The 18,327-nt window shown below is 39.6% G+C and overlaps 1 protein-coding gene across 1 annotated transcript; it reads right to left on the reverse strand.

Moving 5' to 3' along the window:
* Positions 1-982: 982 nt before the first annotated feature.
* Positions 983-15,235, reverse strand: LOC135461347 (sulfotransferase 1C2-like). Its single transcript, XM_064738388.1, has 7 exons — positions 15,214-15,235; positions 8,601-9,101; positions 6,497-6,708; positions 5,749-5,872; positions 5,340-5,434; positions 4,165-4,342; positions 983-2,890 (listed from the first exon to the last, which is right to left on the reverse strand). The coding sequence occupies exons 2-7, from the start codon at positions 9,082-9,084 to the stop codon at positions 2,778-2,780; spliced, it is 1,206 nt and encodes a 401-aa protein (XP_064594458.1). The 5' UTR covers positions 9,085-9,101; positions 15,214-15,235; the 3' UTR covers positions 983-2,777.
* Between the last annotated feature and the right edge of the window lie 3,092 nt (positions 15,236-18,327).

Raw genomic sequence — 18,327 nt, forward strand, 5'->3', positions numbered from 1 at the left:
TACTAGATTAAATCTAACAACGATGTTAATGGTTTGGAACGCCTGTTGGGTTAACTCTGGAAACGATCTTCATCCAAAAACCTGACCGGGTTACTCTGGGAACGCCCTTCACCCAAAAACCTGACTGGTTTACTCCGGGAACGCCCTACACGCAAAAACCTGACTGATATACTCCCTGAACGCCCTTCACCCAAAAAACCTGACTGGCATACTCCGGAACACCCTCCACCCAAAAAGCTGACTGGTTTACTCTGGGAACACCCTTCACCCAAAAAGCTGGCTGGTTTACTCCGGTAATGCCCTTCACACAAAAAAACTGACTGGCTTACTCCGGTAACGCCCTAAAGCCAAAAAACCTGACTGGTATACTCCGGGAACACCCTCCACCCAAAAACCTGACTGGTGTACTCCGGGAACGTCCTTCACCCAAAAACCTGGCTGGTATACTCTGGGAACGCCATTCACTCAAAGCCTCACAGATTTAGGGCTCTTCTTTCACTTACACGTGAACCTGAGTGGTGTACTCCGGGTATTCTGGTTTTCTTTCCCTTAAACCTGACTGGATTCCTCCACCCATTAGCCTGACTGCGTTTACCCAAGTTTCCTCTACTCATAAATATTATTTGTTTACTCTGGTATCCGTAAACCAGACTGTTTTACTCTGTGCATTCCGGTTTCTCCTTCCATAAAAATTACCTCCATGGAATTGGTGAAAAATCTTATTTATTTATTTATTTGATTGGTGTTTTATGCCGTGCTCAAGAATATTTCACTTATATGACGGCGGCCAGCATGATGGTGGGAGGAAACTGGACAGAGCCCGGTGGAAACCAACGACCATCTGCAGGTAGCTGGCACACCTTCCCACGTGCGAGAAAAATCTTCGACCGTAACGTTTAACATCAACAAAATAAATCATAAAACAAATCAAATTTATTACATTTATTTGTCTAATTGTTGCTTAAGGCCATACTCAAAATTTTTCATATATACCGGTCAGTTTTATGGGTGCAGGAAACTGGAGTTGTCGTGCGTAAAACACCGACCTTGGACCTTGGACTAACAAACTTTTGCAGACGTGACATTCAGTTCTATACATCATATGTAGTGGAAGTCAGATGGTCAACGAACGTTAGAATACGCAAACCAATATAGGAGCATCGTCAATCGCTCATAGTGACCAAGACCCCACAATCTGCAAATTGCTAAGGCCGGGTTTAAACCCGCATCTTGTGTGACTGAGCTATTGTAAGGTAAGTGTCTCTAACAATTCTTCACAAACCACTAGTGACAACTCTCTGGAGTGAGATATAGTTTTATGAATACCGGAATAAAACAGTTGAAAAGTGAGAAAAGTAAACAAAATGTTTATATTAAAGAAAATAAGTTACCATGATGTACAAAACAGTTCATCTCTGATATTTTACAATGTATGTGCAGGTGTTTGAGTGATCTATTTATTAGCAGTCACCAAAGAATTTAAAATCAGTAAAGATCTAACATATAGGTTGTCCCAATAGGTTAACACAGAACTGTATAAGTACATGCAGTGAAACTGCATACATTGGCCACACATACATATCAAGCATTTTTTTCTCAATGTACCTTGATTATACTGTTTAATAGTAACCAGTTTACCAAAAGTAATCACAAGGACAGCAAACATGGGGTGTGCATGTTGTAGAGTTCGGGTAGCTCGTTTTGAATTACGTATTTGGAACTATATTCAAAACAAATCAGGGACAATTAATGAATTCAGGTACTGATTCGGCTCTCCTAATTCAAGCATTTCCTGTCAATTTACACTTTATGTTCGTTCCAGGGTTGGAATTGTTCCTATGCTCGAAAAGAAACTTGCCGTGGAAGAACAGAAGAAACGCCACAGGTAGGAATGGGAATTCTTTTAACACGTACCCTTTACTTGCTGGTATTTGGCCGAGCTTTTCTTGATCAAAGTCTTCTTATTTTTTTTCCAGCTCGATATGACCCACGCACGCTAAATGTCCCCATACAAACGCTTCTGTAGTCAGTGTGGTATTAAGTTGGGGACATGTCTATACTATGTAACCATAATGTACTGCACATCTTTCAAGCATGGTGAAAATTACTTTTGCGTGGCAAACGCGTGAATCAGTAACAGGCATATGTAGGCAAGTGTGTTGTTTTACCCTTGCCGTGTAGGATGTAACTGTACATAAACACTATAGCCCGTGTTAAAAATCAGTCGTTTGAAGTTATGCCGCACGTAGAACACCAAGAGACAAGAATCTCCCTCCACATATAAAAACAATTTTTGTATCAAACGCCATAGGTGTCAATACTGATTATAGACTTCCGAAAGGGGAGGAATATATTATCAGGATTCTCTCCCATCCTGATCACCCGCCATCCACACTGTTACTTAATTCCTTTGTCTTTGTGTGGGTTAATTAATGATTGACAAGTGCTGACAGGTCCGAGTTACGGCTATTTACATCATAGACGGGACCAGCTGCATATGTCCGGTTTCCTTTATATAGCTGAGGATGACAATGGAATATCCGTAGAGATGACTCTCACAAAAAGCCCACCAACAGCCATGGTAACAAACACAGGGATGGTTAACATACTTGGCAGTTTTCATCAACAATGCTGAAATTACAGGCCGTTGTTGATGGATACCTTGCAAATACACAGTAATGCCAGTGAGCCATTCATCTAAGGGCACATTGCCGCGCGAGCCGTTTAGATATACGGTCTGGAATGATCGCCAATGCCAGTGTGAAGGAATCCCTGTATCACAGTTCGTCACAAAAACTAAGGCCCGTGTCCCCAAGTTTTTCCCGCACTAATTCATCGACCTTCTCACTGAGATCCTTAGTGAAATAATTCTTCCAGTCACCCACTTTGCCTGACAGGAAGAGAAAAAACATCGTGTGAAGTCTCAAGTGATTTTAGTTGCATGCTACAAATGGTGTGAAATACTGCAGGTCCATGAATAGGAGTTGTGAACAACTTATTGATCCAGTGAACAGCTTATTGATCGACTAAACAGCTTATTGATTTAGTGAACAGCTTATTGATCCACTAAACAGCTTATTGATCCAGTGAACAGTTTATTGATCCAGTGAACAGTTTATTGATCCAGTGAACAGCTTATTGATCCACTAAACAACTTAATGATCCAGTGAACAATTTATTGATTCCGTGAACAGCCTACTGATCTAGTGAACAGCTTAACATAAAATTAAGCCTGGTAACTCTGGCGAAATTCATTTCGACGATGTCACAGCTTTTTGATCCACTAAACAGCTTATCGATCTGGTGAACATCCAGCTTATTCATCCAGTGAACAGTTTATTGGTCCAGTGAACAGCTTACTGATTCAGGGAACATCTTATTGATCCCGCGAACATCTTATTGATCCCGTGAACATCTTATTGATCCCGTGAACATCTTATTGATCCCGTGAACATTTCATTGATTCTGTGAACAGCCTACTGATCTAGTGAACAGCTTAACATAAAATTAAGCCTGGTAACTCTGGCGAAATTCATTTCGACGATGTCAGTGCTTCGACTTTAATTAACTCATTTATAAAATGAGTGTGATTTATAAAATTAGTTACATGTATCTTACCTAATAGCTCAAAATAGTCTACGTGTAAGCGAGACCATACATTACATTCTTCCACCCGCCACACATGATCACCTAATGAGCACCTTTATATTTATTTATTAATTTGATTGCTGTTTTACACCGTAATCAAGAATATTTCACTTATATAACGGCGACCAGCTTTATGGTGGGAGGAAACCGGGCAGAGCCCGGGAGAAACGGACGACCATCCACAAGTTGATGGCTGACCCTACCACGTGCGACCGGAGAGGAAACCAGCATGGACTGAACTTGAAGCCACAGCGACCACATTGGTGGAAGGCTTCTTTGTCATTGGTGGAAGGCTTCTTTGCACCGTGCTGGGTGCTAACCCCCTCGGTCACGGGGAACCCCAACACCTTCAAAGAAACTATTTACACCAGGAAGGGTTTTCAACGCACTCACAAGGCATTATGCAATTGACATAAAGTGACTAATTTTACAGTTGAGATCTACATTATTTAGCGAACTTAATCGCAACCAAGACATCAAATGGATTTGACGTTAGCCCGCTAATTAGGAACTTACCTTTGCGGATGAAGTCGTTGTTTTGTGTAAAGCGTATGTCATCCCACCACTTATGGTTGACTTTAACGTTTTTCTTCATGCTGTCAAAGCTACAGTGACCCACTATAGTTTGAATCTGGTCTTCAGACAGGGGTTTGCCTAAAAACTTGGACAGTTTTTTAACGGTACCTTCCAAATCCTGTAAAACAAAATGAAATAACGTTTTAAATAGGTACAAAACAGTTACTGTGTAGGCGAGAAAGTGTGCTTTTGAAGCTCTGACTTCAACATCAACATTACATCTGTTTTTCACACGGTCGATTTTCACGACTAAACCAAGCGATGGCATAATAGCGCGCGGCGATGGAACGATGGGACGAAGCGATGATGTGACAGCGTGTGGCGCTAAACGATCGAACGAAGCGACGACACGATACCACAAAAAGATGACACGATACTGCTAGCATGGCTCCATAGCCTTGCACTAATCGTTCCATTGTTTTGCAGTATCATGTCATCGTTTGTACTGTCGAGCCATCGCCTCATTCCATCGACGGGCGATGGTTCGATGATGGCCTTAACCAGCTTCAGTATAGCTCGTCCACTTTGATGTAGCGCACGATAATTGCTTGATGGATCAGTCTGAACGAACAAGATGACTTCCTGTCCGTACCAAGTTTGACTTTACCGGTATTATGTACAAAGGTAATTTGATGGACACTTCCTTCCGACAAGGAAATCGAATCACTTCCGGTCACCACCCTGACAATTTACTTTGAGGTGTGTAAATCGATGAACATCACCTGCCGACCTGGAAAGTTTACTAATAATTTGTAGTCTTTCACTATCGGAGAAACCTTTCAACAAGGTTCTGCGTGTTTTCGCTTTTTCCATGACAACACCGTGTTTAATCGGACCGGATAGCCATGTCGCTAGTCATGACCTTCCGTTCACAGTAGACACAGATAAAACTGATACTTAAGCAACAATTCCGCGCAGTTTGTTTTTTTTTTTGGGGGGGGGGGGCCTTTTAGATATTTCCGTTATAGGATAAAGCGTGGACGTTAAAAAGCGACAAACCCTCATCAGCACGATATTTAATGCAGTCGTAGAATTGTTCTTAATAGTGTATTTATTGAAAATTGATCCCAGGATATACCTTAACACACTTTGGATATTTATTTCTAAAGGCCTACCTGTTGCATTTCTTCATACTTCAGGATGAGTATATTACTGCGATGTCTATTATCCCAGAACTCTTTAACGTGTCGCCACCAAGGCGAAAAAACATCTAAAACGAAATGGTACGAATTAGTAACATTATATCACATGATAGTTATGGTTGGAGTGTTACTGAGCATAAAACGTTATTTAGCAATAGCCGATAGCTTAAGAATAATGTCGGTTATTCTTTCTTCAAATGTTTTTCAAAAAATATGGCATGAACGATGATTTATGTAACATGGATACACATAGGTAACATAATACTAAATTAAATATAATAGACGCATGGATCGATGGTACCCGTTATATGTTTTCATCTCACGTGTCATTGTGATTATTTCGTACTCAAGGTTGTGTTGAATTCTAAGATTTGATACTCACACTTATTCTCGAAAAACAGCTGACAGAAATCATCAAATGTGCCCGCATAGGGTAACGAGAGACATTTGAAGAAGTTATAGTTGGACACAATTACATCTTTGAAATTCCTCATCACATAAATAATCTGCAACAAAGAAATTTCTGCATATACAAGAGCTCTTATTGACCGGTATTATCTAATATTACAACATATTTTCCACAAAGAAGCCTTCCAATCAGCATGCATTGCACAGTTATCAAAGTTATCAAACATTATCGTCGAATTGGTTGGTTTTCTTGTGCAACTTCGAATTCTACCTTTAAAACAACGAAACGTTTTGGCTGTGGATGGTATTATGCTTAAATTACGATATTAAAGTATTTCACTGGTCATCGACTATACGCGTGATTCCCGTTCACAGCGATATAACTGATCTGTTTAATATGGTGTACTTAATAACGAACACGTGCATGTGGTATTACGCAGTCACATACAAGACTAAACACAATGCGACGTAACACATTGGAGTGCAAGTCACATACAATATTTATCACATACATATGCTCAATTATTTTGGAGTCACGTAGCAGAGCAAGAGAATATTAAAGTGAATTGCAGTACCCACAGAATATGGAAAGAATGATCATAAAGATTGCTGTCACCGGGAAGAGCAAATGTATATATAGGTATTGCAGATGATCTGTCTTTGTGGATTCTGTGGGATGTAGATCGAACCATTATTTTAATACATGTAACTACACCTTATACCTTTGCGTTCTTCTGATGAATATCTCTGGGTAAAAGATGGTATGGTAGATGTGTCTTGATGAGCCTAGGTGAGGGTAGTCGGGACACCTTGTACTGTCCTATGACAGGGGACTCCAGGTATGGGAAACGGTCACTCAAGAACTTAGCCCGTGCCTTCTCCACATTGGCATCATTTGCCACCAGGTACACGATCTCTTGTGTCCACGTCGTACCTGTGTACGCAACGAAAACAAAACCCATTCCAAACAGCAGACGAATCTTGCTTATTCATGTGGTTGCTATTGTGGTATTATTGCATATACTAGGTGTATGTCTCAATACGCCACGCCATGGACTGTTCGACACTTCAATAATTTAACACGTATTTTTGTTAGCGTCAGAAAGGCTTTTACTGGGAGTGACATTGTATTTATTTGATTGGTGTTTTGTGGCGTACTTAAGAATATTCCAGCATTATGTTGGGAGGAAACAGGGGGCAGAACTCAGGGGAAACCCACGACCATCCGCAGGTTGCTGCTGAGTGACATTGTAATATTTGAAGTTGAAATCTTTAATACTAGACACCCGAGATAGATGTAACTAGCCGGGGCAATCTTCCACCATATCTGGTTATCTTTCCAAAAAAAGTGCACTTACTGATCCAGTCATAATAAAATCCTAATAAATCACTGCAAATATGGTTGAAGAACATTCGATGTTCAGTTCTTAATAAAATGAAGAGTTTACAGTCATGGGTAGTCTACTCCCTGCCTGTCGGTATTGGCACATTTGATAAATGACCAGAATGGCGGAATTCAACATAAATGAATACTGATGTGCAACAAATTTAGAGCAAATGTTGAACAATAATAGTAAACAGTTTTCCCCCCGATACTATAAAAACAGTTAAATAACTTGCATAAACAGATATTTATTTCGCACCTATCTATATATTTACACTATTTCTACAATGTGTTTGTACTTTTGTGCGCATTTACCATTTTGTTCAATGTATCAGTGTTGAATGCTGAATGTTTTAATCTCATGTTATCCATTCGGTTACTGGGCTATAACTGTCTGATGAGTTTGGAGATATCAAGATAAATAAATAAATAAATAAACCGTCGTTAATGAGCTCTTATCTGTATCAAGTGATAAATGAAATGATAATACCGCTAAGTTGAAAGACCTTTCACTGTGTGCTATAGTGCTGACCCGATTGCGCAGAGCCTGTAGTACCATTGTACCATTGTACTTAACAATGTCATTTCTGAGTCACAGAGGAATTAATGGATATGCCTTTGGGAAAATTATTATTGAACAATGGTAACTCACAAGTAAAATGTGTGTGTCAGTACTTGGCTTTCGTATACATCACCGCTTGTACTGAGATAAATCATTGTTTGTGATGTGTAGCAGGAGTGTGATAATTTATTAATATATTCAGGTCAAGGTCATGAATTGGCATATTGTGTGATACATAACTATTATTATTATTATTTTCTCGATGGTATTAGTTTATTGTTTATCAACACACTATACGACACATAACATTGTGCGGCCAATGTTAAGAAATACTTGTACAAGTATACAGCACCTTTCAGTATCAGAGTGGTATGGTAACTCACGGTTTTATACAGCTGATTTTGTGCTATTTCCATATGTAGATTCTGCAAGTCATACAAGCTGGTTATGACTTGGAATAGGACTCTATACCAGTGTCAACCTACACGTGCCATAAATATGACCATGGTTGATGTCGTATGGAAACTTATTCATTTGTTACCTATGCCCCTGGATTCAGGACATATCAAGGTATATCGTTAGGCTTGTGCAGTTTTAGAGGCCATTTGGGTGATGTTTTCTAAACGTTTAGTGGACGGGTCACAAGTGTAACACGAGTGTTGTCGACCTATACCGTGCTGTCACCAAACCCCTACCAACACTGGGTTCTACATCGGGTTTGAACCCGCATGTGCTTCATGGCTTGAAAGTCTTCCACCTTAACAACTTGGCCACGACCCGATCCAGTATCTCAGGTTGAGATATTTACTGATGTCTAAGTTTGTTTTTTAAGATGGATACGATTTCTTCTTTTACCTTAATTACTATTCCTGAAACTTACCTGAACGTGGGAAACTGGCAACAAATACATCATCGCTCTTAACTTCCATGTTCTCCGCTGCTTTCAAACTGGGAAGAAAGGTCATGTGAATGGCAGTGTTTTTGTACTTGACGAACGGGAACAGTTTTGAGGCCCAGACACAGAAGTGAGGTATCTGGTACGGAACAGCGCCTTTCTTCCTCAGAATGCTGTGAACGATTCCCAAAGCGATGGCAAAAACAGCGACGATTGCTCCTAGAACCAATGCGATGCTGTACACAGGGATCCAATCAAGACAAGAGTGTTGTTCCAAAGTTAAACCCGCTGTGGAGTCCACCCTGGGGTCCATTTCCACTGTCATTGTGAGGGTGGTCTGAGTGAGACTCCGGGAACAGTTCGTTATCGCTGGTGGTCTACTAACAGGTAGGGAGCACTGAGCACTCCACCCCAGGGACATGGCAAGCTCCTCTCCCCAGCTTAACGAGGAGTCCAAGCGTGATTCCATACCATACAGGACATTGACTGAAACAAAGCAAATATATAAATAATACGATAAAGGACTTACTTTAGATGGTCACACGTACCTGTTGAAATATGGCCTCATGTCAATTTAACTCAGATTTTAATTGTAACTGTTCGTAACACTAACACATTAAAACCATGAAACAATGTCACACGATATGTTAACAGTTTTGCGTACGGTAAATGACCAAACATTTCGCCCCCAAAGTGTATTTTTCTAAAAACAAATAAATGTTTTGGTCGCATTTTTTGAGTAGGAAACCACAGTATATAGCTTCCAAACAAACCCCAAAACACCTTTCCGCAAAGTCAAGAAATCTCAGAACAAGATAAAACATAACAACTTAGTAAAGGACAAAATTTTCGATCATTTACCGCAGTGTTAATGTAGTCACCTAATGATTCTTCACTCTATAAGGCCAGTGGCATGTAAAATCGTCTTCACTACTGTTGTTCCACATTGTTCCACGGGTTAATATGGATATTGGTACAGGCACTGTTGGCACTATACACATCTAATCTTCATCGATATTTAATTTCTCCTTACCCGAACAAAGCTTTGCCTAAGGGTTGATATCTGTCGTCCGCCACAAATCCCTATAATGCAGCTTTTCCTGAAAGTCAGTCAGCATATTCACAAAATACTGACATTTGTCCTTGGTGATGGAAAACAAAATCCATAATGTCTAAAACATATTTTATATATTTCATCGGTGGCCGGCATAATGGTTGGAGGCAACCGCTAGAATGCCTGTTGTTATTCCTGCAGATTATTCTGTTAAATATTGCACACATATTCTATTAATTCAGCATACAGATTGTCTTAGAATAGCAGGTTATTATGTGGAATACTACAAATCGTTGAGTTATAATAACAGAATGCATTCCAACATCACACAGACAACAGATTTTCTGTTAGAATGGACTAATTTTTTTTTTGAGTGAATGTTTCTCCACTATAGCCTCAAACTTAACCGTTAGAGCATAAGGTTCGGGTCTGTGCTAAAAATCCACTACTTGGCGATATACATGTATACATGGGTAATAACATAAACAATGGTTCTTTTGGCCACATCTGTTACACGCAGCCATTTTCCTGTGACACAAAAGTTTTCGCGAAATTCCCAAGACGATAAGCTTTTATCCATGCATGCAGACACTGGTCCGAAACACACATCGAGAACTTTGAGTAAATATATGATTTTTTTTCTTGTTTTATTTTCAGTACCTTGTCCATCAACTGACGGACATCTGTACATGTATGAAACGAAAATGAGATGAAATCATGTCGGTCAACACCTTTCTGCGGAATGCTTTGAATCAATAAACGTCCTTCTCCATCCTGAATCGCAATTATTTAGTAATATGCCGTCGGTTGTTACAAATATATTCACGTAAAAACACCAATGAAATACATAAATATAAGAATACGACATAACCTTGAAATTAACCGAAGTTCCCTTACCAACTTTTAGCCTTGTTTTATTGCTACTTACAACAACGTATATTTGCACACACACTGGCCAAGGTGATCGTAAAACACTGAAGTGTCAAGATATGTACGCATAACTTTAACATATGGACCTAAGTGTCAATAAGACGTACAGCATAGAGGAAAAAAACAGAGCAGCGACGTCATTGTGATAGCTGGCCAATGGGCACTCGTAACGGCCTCTTGTCAATTTACCTCATTTTGGGTTTTATTCTAACTTTTTATTTTATCCAAAAAAAATAAGTCCAACATTCGGATGCCGCTTGTTAACCATTAAGTTCGTTTCAGGTCGATAATCACAAAACACTTTTCCAAAACAAGCTGAAACACCCTTTCCCAAATGAATATGAAAGAAATAATATAAATGTACCACATAAAGCCGAAGGAAGTAGTCATCAGTTTTTAATGATGAAGTCAAGACAGTCGATATTCTAGGCCTGACATCCATTTGAAATTTCAAGCTCGAAGTGAGTGGATGGCTTCCTGGTCAAATACAAATGTACGCATCTCAGTCGCCCTTCGATTGCTATTTTTCATTGTACCACCAAGTTGACGAGATGTTTGTACAGCTTCTCTTGACCAGGGTTAAGAGAAATAAGATACAACTATTACACAGATCGCTGGAGATCATGAACGCTCCGCGCATATTGGCCAGCAAGAGTATTATACTCACGGTATTGATACTTACAGATCCGCGATCTGTTTCATTCTTCACAGCTTAGCTTTTAGAAATACAGTTTATGTGGAAGCTAAGCTAGGAACATGGCCTACCCATCTCAGAGCTAAGATATTTATAGTGAAGGCGTTTGATGGAGTATTCTTGGCAGACTTTTTTTTAAATCAATAAAATGTGATTTGTAAAATTTATCATCACATTTTACACCAAGAGATATGCATACCCATGTGCAGAGCCGTTTGATATATATCACTATCCAAAAAAGGATAATGTACAATTTTAAAATTTAAGAATTGACATTATCCCTTTCATGATAAAGTCAGCCTGAGTGTCACACGTGTGCATATCTAACACGTACTGCAGTTCTACACCCCCCCCCCCCCCATCACCCACAACAAATCACTTAATATTTATTTATTTACTTATCCTTATATCGAATTATTTGATTGGTGTTTCATGCCGTATTCAAGAATACTTCACTTTCACCACTGAGTCCAGCATTATAGTGGGAGGAACCGGGGCCCTAGGGAAACCCACGACGATCCGCAAACTTTCCTATGTAATACCAGAGACGAAGCTAGCATGAGCTGGACTTGAACTCACATCGATCGGTGAGAGGCTCCTGGACCACTGTGCTGCATTAGCACGCTAATCACTCGGCCAGAGAGGCTCCGTTTTGGGATTAACAATTCATAGCAATAACTATCGTTGAAAACATCTAGTAAATATCTCTGCTATATTATCAGTAGCAAAATCAATATTAAGTCTTCGGAAAAAAGCAATATATCGTTAGCTGTAAAAACAATTCTGTATTTGTAATAATAACAATAATAACAGAACAACTGTTGCCTGGTGCAAAAAACTACTAATTTCGGCATGAATCAGTTTGCCATAATGACAGTATTGTTCACTAAATCCATTCAGCATGCATGCATACACAAAGGGTCTATCGTATAAAAAGCATTACGCTGACTACAAAGTGATGGAAACAATTCTTACATTTTTATCATATTTTTTTAGTAAAATAAGCCCATGGGTTAATGCTGGTAGCAACAGCATAGCCTGTCGTGTGTCACATATGTGTACATTTCTGTAGTATATGTGTATGTTCGCATGCAGCCATTCTAGCAATGATCTTTTTTGTTGTTTTTTTTTTCTGGTTTTTTTTTTTGATTCAATATCACTTATGGCTATATAACGGCCGGGGGGGGGGGGCCTCCACGGCTCAACTGGTGCCGTAGCGCACTAGCACAGCGTAATGACCCAGGAGCCTCTCAACAATGCGGTCGTTGTGAGTCCAAGTCCAGCTCATGCTGGCTTTCTCTTTGGCCGTAAGTGGGAAGGTCTTCTAGAAACCTGCGGATGGTCGTGGGTTTCCCCCGGACTCTGCCCGGTTTCCTCCCACCATAATGCTGGCCGCCGTCGTGTAAGTGAAATATTCTTGAGTACGGCGTAAAACACCAATCAAATAAAATAAATAAAAATTTAACAGCCGCCCACGGTATGTTACTTAGACAACTGTACATTACACTGCTTAGTCTAACGCATTATGTCTGACTCATCTGCCGATATACATGTACCAGGCAAACAGCCTCTCGCCTCAGTCATCAACTTCCCACGATGTTAACCGCTTATTTTTGTCTAATGTTTTTGTTACAATCACAGAAATCTATAATCCTGACAGATTACTTGATACTCACAGATATGTCAGACATGAATGAACTTATCACTTTACGATAGAACATTCAGTTATATCATAACAAAGATTAGAGGTAAGGTGAATATTTTCGTCATTTTATCACTTTTTTCAACGGAAACGGAAAAGAAAGAGACGGGACAACATTATATCGTCGCACAACACAGCATGAGCAACAAAGCTATATGAACTCATCTGATCAAACGATGCAACAGCAACATGCAATGACAATGTCTGATGGCATCAAAATCACTAGCTCTCATATACACGACGAGTATAATCAAAAAAACGAATATACAGACATTTGCCATTCCCATCGTGACGTTTGCAGTATAAATATGGGGAATAAAACATAAAACATGAGTACTGGGTAAATCAGAAATGAAGTAAAGTATTCCACTGTATACAATTCAAACATTTAAATATATTTAATGAAAGTAAAAGTAAAAAAAATTATATATAAACGAAGGTATTGCTTCTTTCAGAGGCATTTAGGAATTGGGATGGTAGGCCTATAGATTGACAGAGGCATTACTTATGGATAACAATTCCTGGATTTATTGTGTTGGTGAAGTTTCGATGTAGGTTCTTACATCGTTATCAAACCATATGAACAGACAGAGATACAAGACAACATATATACAGTAAGAGAGTGAGTGGTGTCACCAACAGGCAACAATGTAACATAGATAGTAACTTCAGGGTTAATGGCTTCAGGGTTTAAGGCGGTCACTGTCTAATCTGATGAGGTCATTGTAGGCGCTCGGTAGGTGGTACCCGCTCTCTCGGTTAAGCTGTGGATTGTGTCGTCGGATCATGATGGCTTCCAGCAGTTTCCTTCTTTTATAGTCTGACTGGTTGTTTTGTAGGTTATGAACTGTGTTCCATTGGAGTGGTTTTCTGGATGGGCTCTGATGTGGTCACTGAGGGCTGATTTTCCATCTAATTTTTTCTACTGAGGCCTTGTGCTCTGCAATTCTGATATTGAGTCCCTACTTGACCACCTCAACACCCAGAACAACAGGATACAGTTCACCATGGAACAAGAATGCAACAAAACCATACCGTTTCTGAATGTACTTATTAGCAAGAGGTACGACAAACTCCTCACTTCAGTATACCGCAAGCCCACACACTCAGACCAATACGTGAATTACCAATCTAACCAGCCTAATCGGATCAAGAGAGGAATAATATCTACCCTAACAAAACGAGCCCTACAGATATCCAGAATCAACCTCCAAGAAGAAATAAATCACCTCAAAACAGCCTTCACCACCCAAAACCGATACCCCCACAATTAGTGGAGAGAACGATCAGCAAAACCCTCAATCCGACTAACAAGACCAGAACAACGAGACCCGACCACCCCAATATATATATAACCATTCCGTATATAGGCACCCCAAGCTACCAGATAAGAAGACTCCTGCATGACAAACTGAACATACAAACAACGTTTACCTCCGCCTCTAACCTTAAAACCCTACTCAAAGCCAATGGAAAGAAACAGCCAACCCATAGGGAAGAACCCAAAGGATCTGTGTACTGCATTAATTGTGATTGTCAACAGCAATACATTGGAGAAATTGGTAGACCACTCAATATCAGAATTGCAGAGCACTCAGTGACCACATCAGAGCCCATCCAGAACACAAACTCCAATGGAACACAGTTCATAACCTACAAAACAACCAGTCAGACTATAAAAGAAGGAAACTGCTGGAAGCCATCATGATCCGACGACACAATCCACAGCTTAACGGAGAGAGCGGGTACCACCTATGACCTCATCAGATTAGACAGTGACCGCCTTAAACCCTGAAGCCATTAACCCTGAAGTTACTATCTATGTTACATTGTTGCCTGTTGGTGACACCACTCACTCTCTTACTGTATATATGTTGTCTTGTATCTCTGTCTGTTCATATGGTTTGATAACGATGTAAGAACCTACACCGAAACGTCACCAACACAATAAATCAAGGAATTGTTATCCATAAGTAATGCCTCTGTCAAACGAAGGTATTCTCAAATACTGTTTTAATTAGTCTTTCCACTGATGCTTACTTCTTACCCTTTAAATCCAATCACCCATATTACCTATTGTCCTGTCGTTAGCTGGTCCGTGGGCCTACATTCATAGGCATGGCGCTAAAGCTCGATGCTTGACCCACCTAGAGGTGTTAGTAAATACAAAGCAGACGTAGCCCCACAGTCATGTACCGTTAAAGTTAGCGTTACTCACCTTGTTCACTTTTATGACTGCCTGATCGTGTTAAGCTCGCACGTGTGCTGGTAGAGTTCTTATATAGGCCCCTACGTATGTTTTATGTTCATTAATATTAGTACAGGCAACACATACACACATATACCTACATATACACATACACATATATATAGCTGGATAAAACACTGTAGGGCAATGACATTGTTCTGAGAGCATTGGAAACATGCAGCGGCTTTTTTGGTCCCCGCCTGTTACCATATGTTTGCACTCGACGCTCCATGGTACGGTGATGGGGAGCTAGAGCGCCCATTGACTGCACATGCCCGATGGTCTGAAGTCCATTGACGCAAAGCAGATTTCACATGCAGTTTGAATCAGTGATACCAGACTTCGTTCAATTCCTAAATATGACAGTTTATCCAGACACACCAAACATAGCCTACTGTTATGTTAAATATGTGCTTGGAAGTGACCTATTCAGGTAACACTGACGCAACACATGATTTACTGCAGTTGCTTGACATATTTCTTTAATTGGTACAATTATTATGCACTATTTCCTTTAACATAAATACCCACAGCGCTGCATGGATAGGCCTAAAAATCTGTTTCAAGTCTTCCTTGTCAAGTGTTATATGGATAACAGTAAGGAAGTACGTTATAGCTTCCTTATCGGAATCACTCATAAACTTGTCTGCCTACCCTCGAGGTGGATGGAGACAAATGTAAGTGGTTTTGCCGAAGGTTATATACGAGATAATTAAAACGAGAGTATAGGTCTGTTGGTATACATACACGTGCTAATATAATTCAAATAGTTTTGCACACTTGAATAATAAGCACATTATAATGTTTCAAAATGATAAATCTAGAGCTTTCACATAAAATTCCAGTACCGTTACGGCCATGTGCACTGGTGATTATATACACTAACAAATATGCATAAAATATTTCAGCCATATTGGTTAATTTGGGTTGATGCATAGCTACTCACGAAAAGGGGTATTTGATATACAATTGCATAAGCTTGGTTTTCCAATAGTGCAGTCATTCGGGAAAACATCAGTGGGAAACATAACCGATCCATGTGTGTCCATTCTGTGTAGTTGTGGGCGTATAGCAAGTATAGGTAGTTCACAAACACTGCAGCGTAACTACAGAGAATGATGCGTTTTTACACAACTTAGAAACTGTCTTGTGTTGGCGGGAAATCTTGAGCGATCACATCTATTGGCGCGAAGCGATACACCCATCACTTTTCACTTCCTACAGGTGATGTGTCAGTCATTACTGCTTTACGCGGTGACTTTGACACAACAGCATATAACTTGACCTGCGCCAGGTGGCTCATTGTGGGCGGAAAGGACGACTTAAGACATCAGTTAACTGTTGTTTGTTGCTCTTACTTACAAACACCGTCCTGTTAGAACGAATTTATCTGTGGAGATTATCTGGAGACAGAGCAATACTCATCTGACGATAAAACAACCCATTCTATAGATAATATGCATGCTTATATATTTATTTACTTATTTGAATATTTCACTTATACGACGACGGTAAGCATTATGGTGGAGGAAACCCATGTTTATATAGAAAGACATTTGCTAGTATATTAGTATATATAACCACTGAAAACTGTCAATGATCAAGACTGAAGTAAGAGGAAGAAGTAGTACAAATACGGTTGCAAATATGTTGTGCCAATAATATATGCTATTAATGAGTACATCCAGATAACATGCCGCTGAACAGTTTTCAGATTTCGTGAAAAAAAGAGGTCAAAATGACTGATACCTTTGCCTCAAACTATACTTCTATATTTTAACATTTGCACTCCGCTGTTGTTGCAATATTCAATGATTGTTAGTACTTCTGTGACTTGACTTGAAGACACAATTAATCAAACTTTAGTAAGTTGTGAAATGTAGAGAGGCATTCATATTATAAACGGAGATAATTGACCGGCAATTGCACTTTAAACATGATGTCAATAGCGGCCACGTGATTTAAAAGACGTTGATAAACCAGTTATCTGTAATATATATGATATGCAGACAGACGAACGGACATACATTTGGGCATGCACTATAATAGAAAAAAAAAACTTACAGCAAAGGGAGTAAAACCAGAGCAGCGACGACAGTGTGATAACTGGTGAAATACGGCCTCTTGTTCACCTCCGTTAGAGGTTTACTCTAACCGGTCATCATATCAATGCTTAAACAGTAGCGAATTCCACGACACCCACTGCTTCCACCCAGCACAATATGACTTCAACAGAACTGGGTAAAGGAAAAAATGCAGTTAGTTTAATTGCAATATATTAGACGTCACTGGCCTAGAGTTATTCCAAATGCTGTACATTTAACATACAGTAACATGAAAACAATGCAAAGCGACTATTACCTATTCATTGCTATTCTTTTTAATTTAATGAAGGTCGTCATAGAATCTTAACCATTCCAAGAGCAAAAAACGTCAAAAGTTACAAGATATATTTACATGATGCTTAACAGTACATAAATCGACATAGAAGGTTATCACCCAGTCAAGGTTACCTGTATATAGCTCACTTCAGATCGCTGCTTATAACAGGTGGGTTGTCAGTATATACATGTACATCTAACCCGTTAGACCTAGGTCAAATACAGATAAACCAGCACATTGGTGATCGAGCCAGGTGTAATCAGTCCACAATCAAGCCTCGTCACGCCGCCATGACTGATGCCTGCATATTGCACCTCATCCATGGAAGCTAATACTATTAATAGGTTAATGAATTAAGACGACATCGGCGTGTCCAGGCAGGTGTTTCGTACATGATGTATGTGTATATGTTACATCAAGGTCAGATGACCTAACCGAATCCTGTCACTTTAACTTATACATATATATATATATGGATTGTATGAAATAATTCGATATTCTCTCCGGCAGCTGGCCGCTGTCGTATATAAGTGAAATATTCTTTAGTGCGGCGTAAAACACCAATCAAATAAAAAAATATTTAATCTCATAATTGATCAGTTCTGATAATGTAGATCAGGTTTCCTCTAACACAATTGTCAGCGGTTTCAGAACTAATTTTGGAAGTTTAATTCCAGTTTCCTCTTTCCACCTCAAGTGATT

This window comes from Liolophura sinensis, chromosome 1 (assembly GCF_032854445.1).
Source record: "Liolophura sinensis isolate JHLJ2023 chromosome 1, CUHK_Ljap_v2, whole genome shotgun sequence".
Classification (NCBI taxonomy): Eukaryota; Metazoa; Mollusca; class Polyplacophora; order Chitonida; family Chitonidae; genus Liolophura; species Liolophura sinensis.

Excerpts from the sequence above, each read along its gene's own strand:
- LOC135461347 (XM_064738388.1), bottom strand. The coding sequence starts at position 9,084 with ATGGAATCACGCTTGGACTCCTCGTTAAGCTGGGGAGAGGAGCTTGCC. Across the intron at positions 5,873-6,496 it reads TTCATCAGAAGAACGCAAAG|ATTATTTATGTGATGAGGAA; the intron begins GTATAAGGTGTA and ends TCTTTGTTGCAG. Across the intron at positions 5,435-5,748 it reads GCTGTTTTTCGAGAATAAGT|ATGTTTTTTCGCCTTGGTGG; the intron begins GTGAGTATCAAA and ends ATTTCGTTTTAG.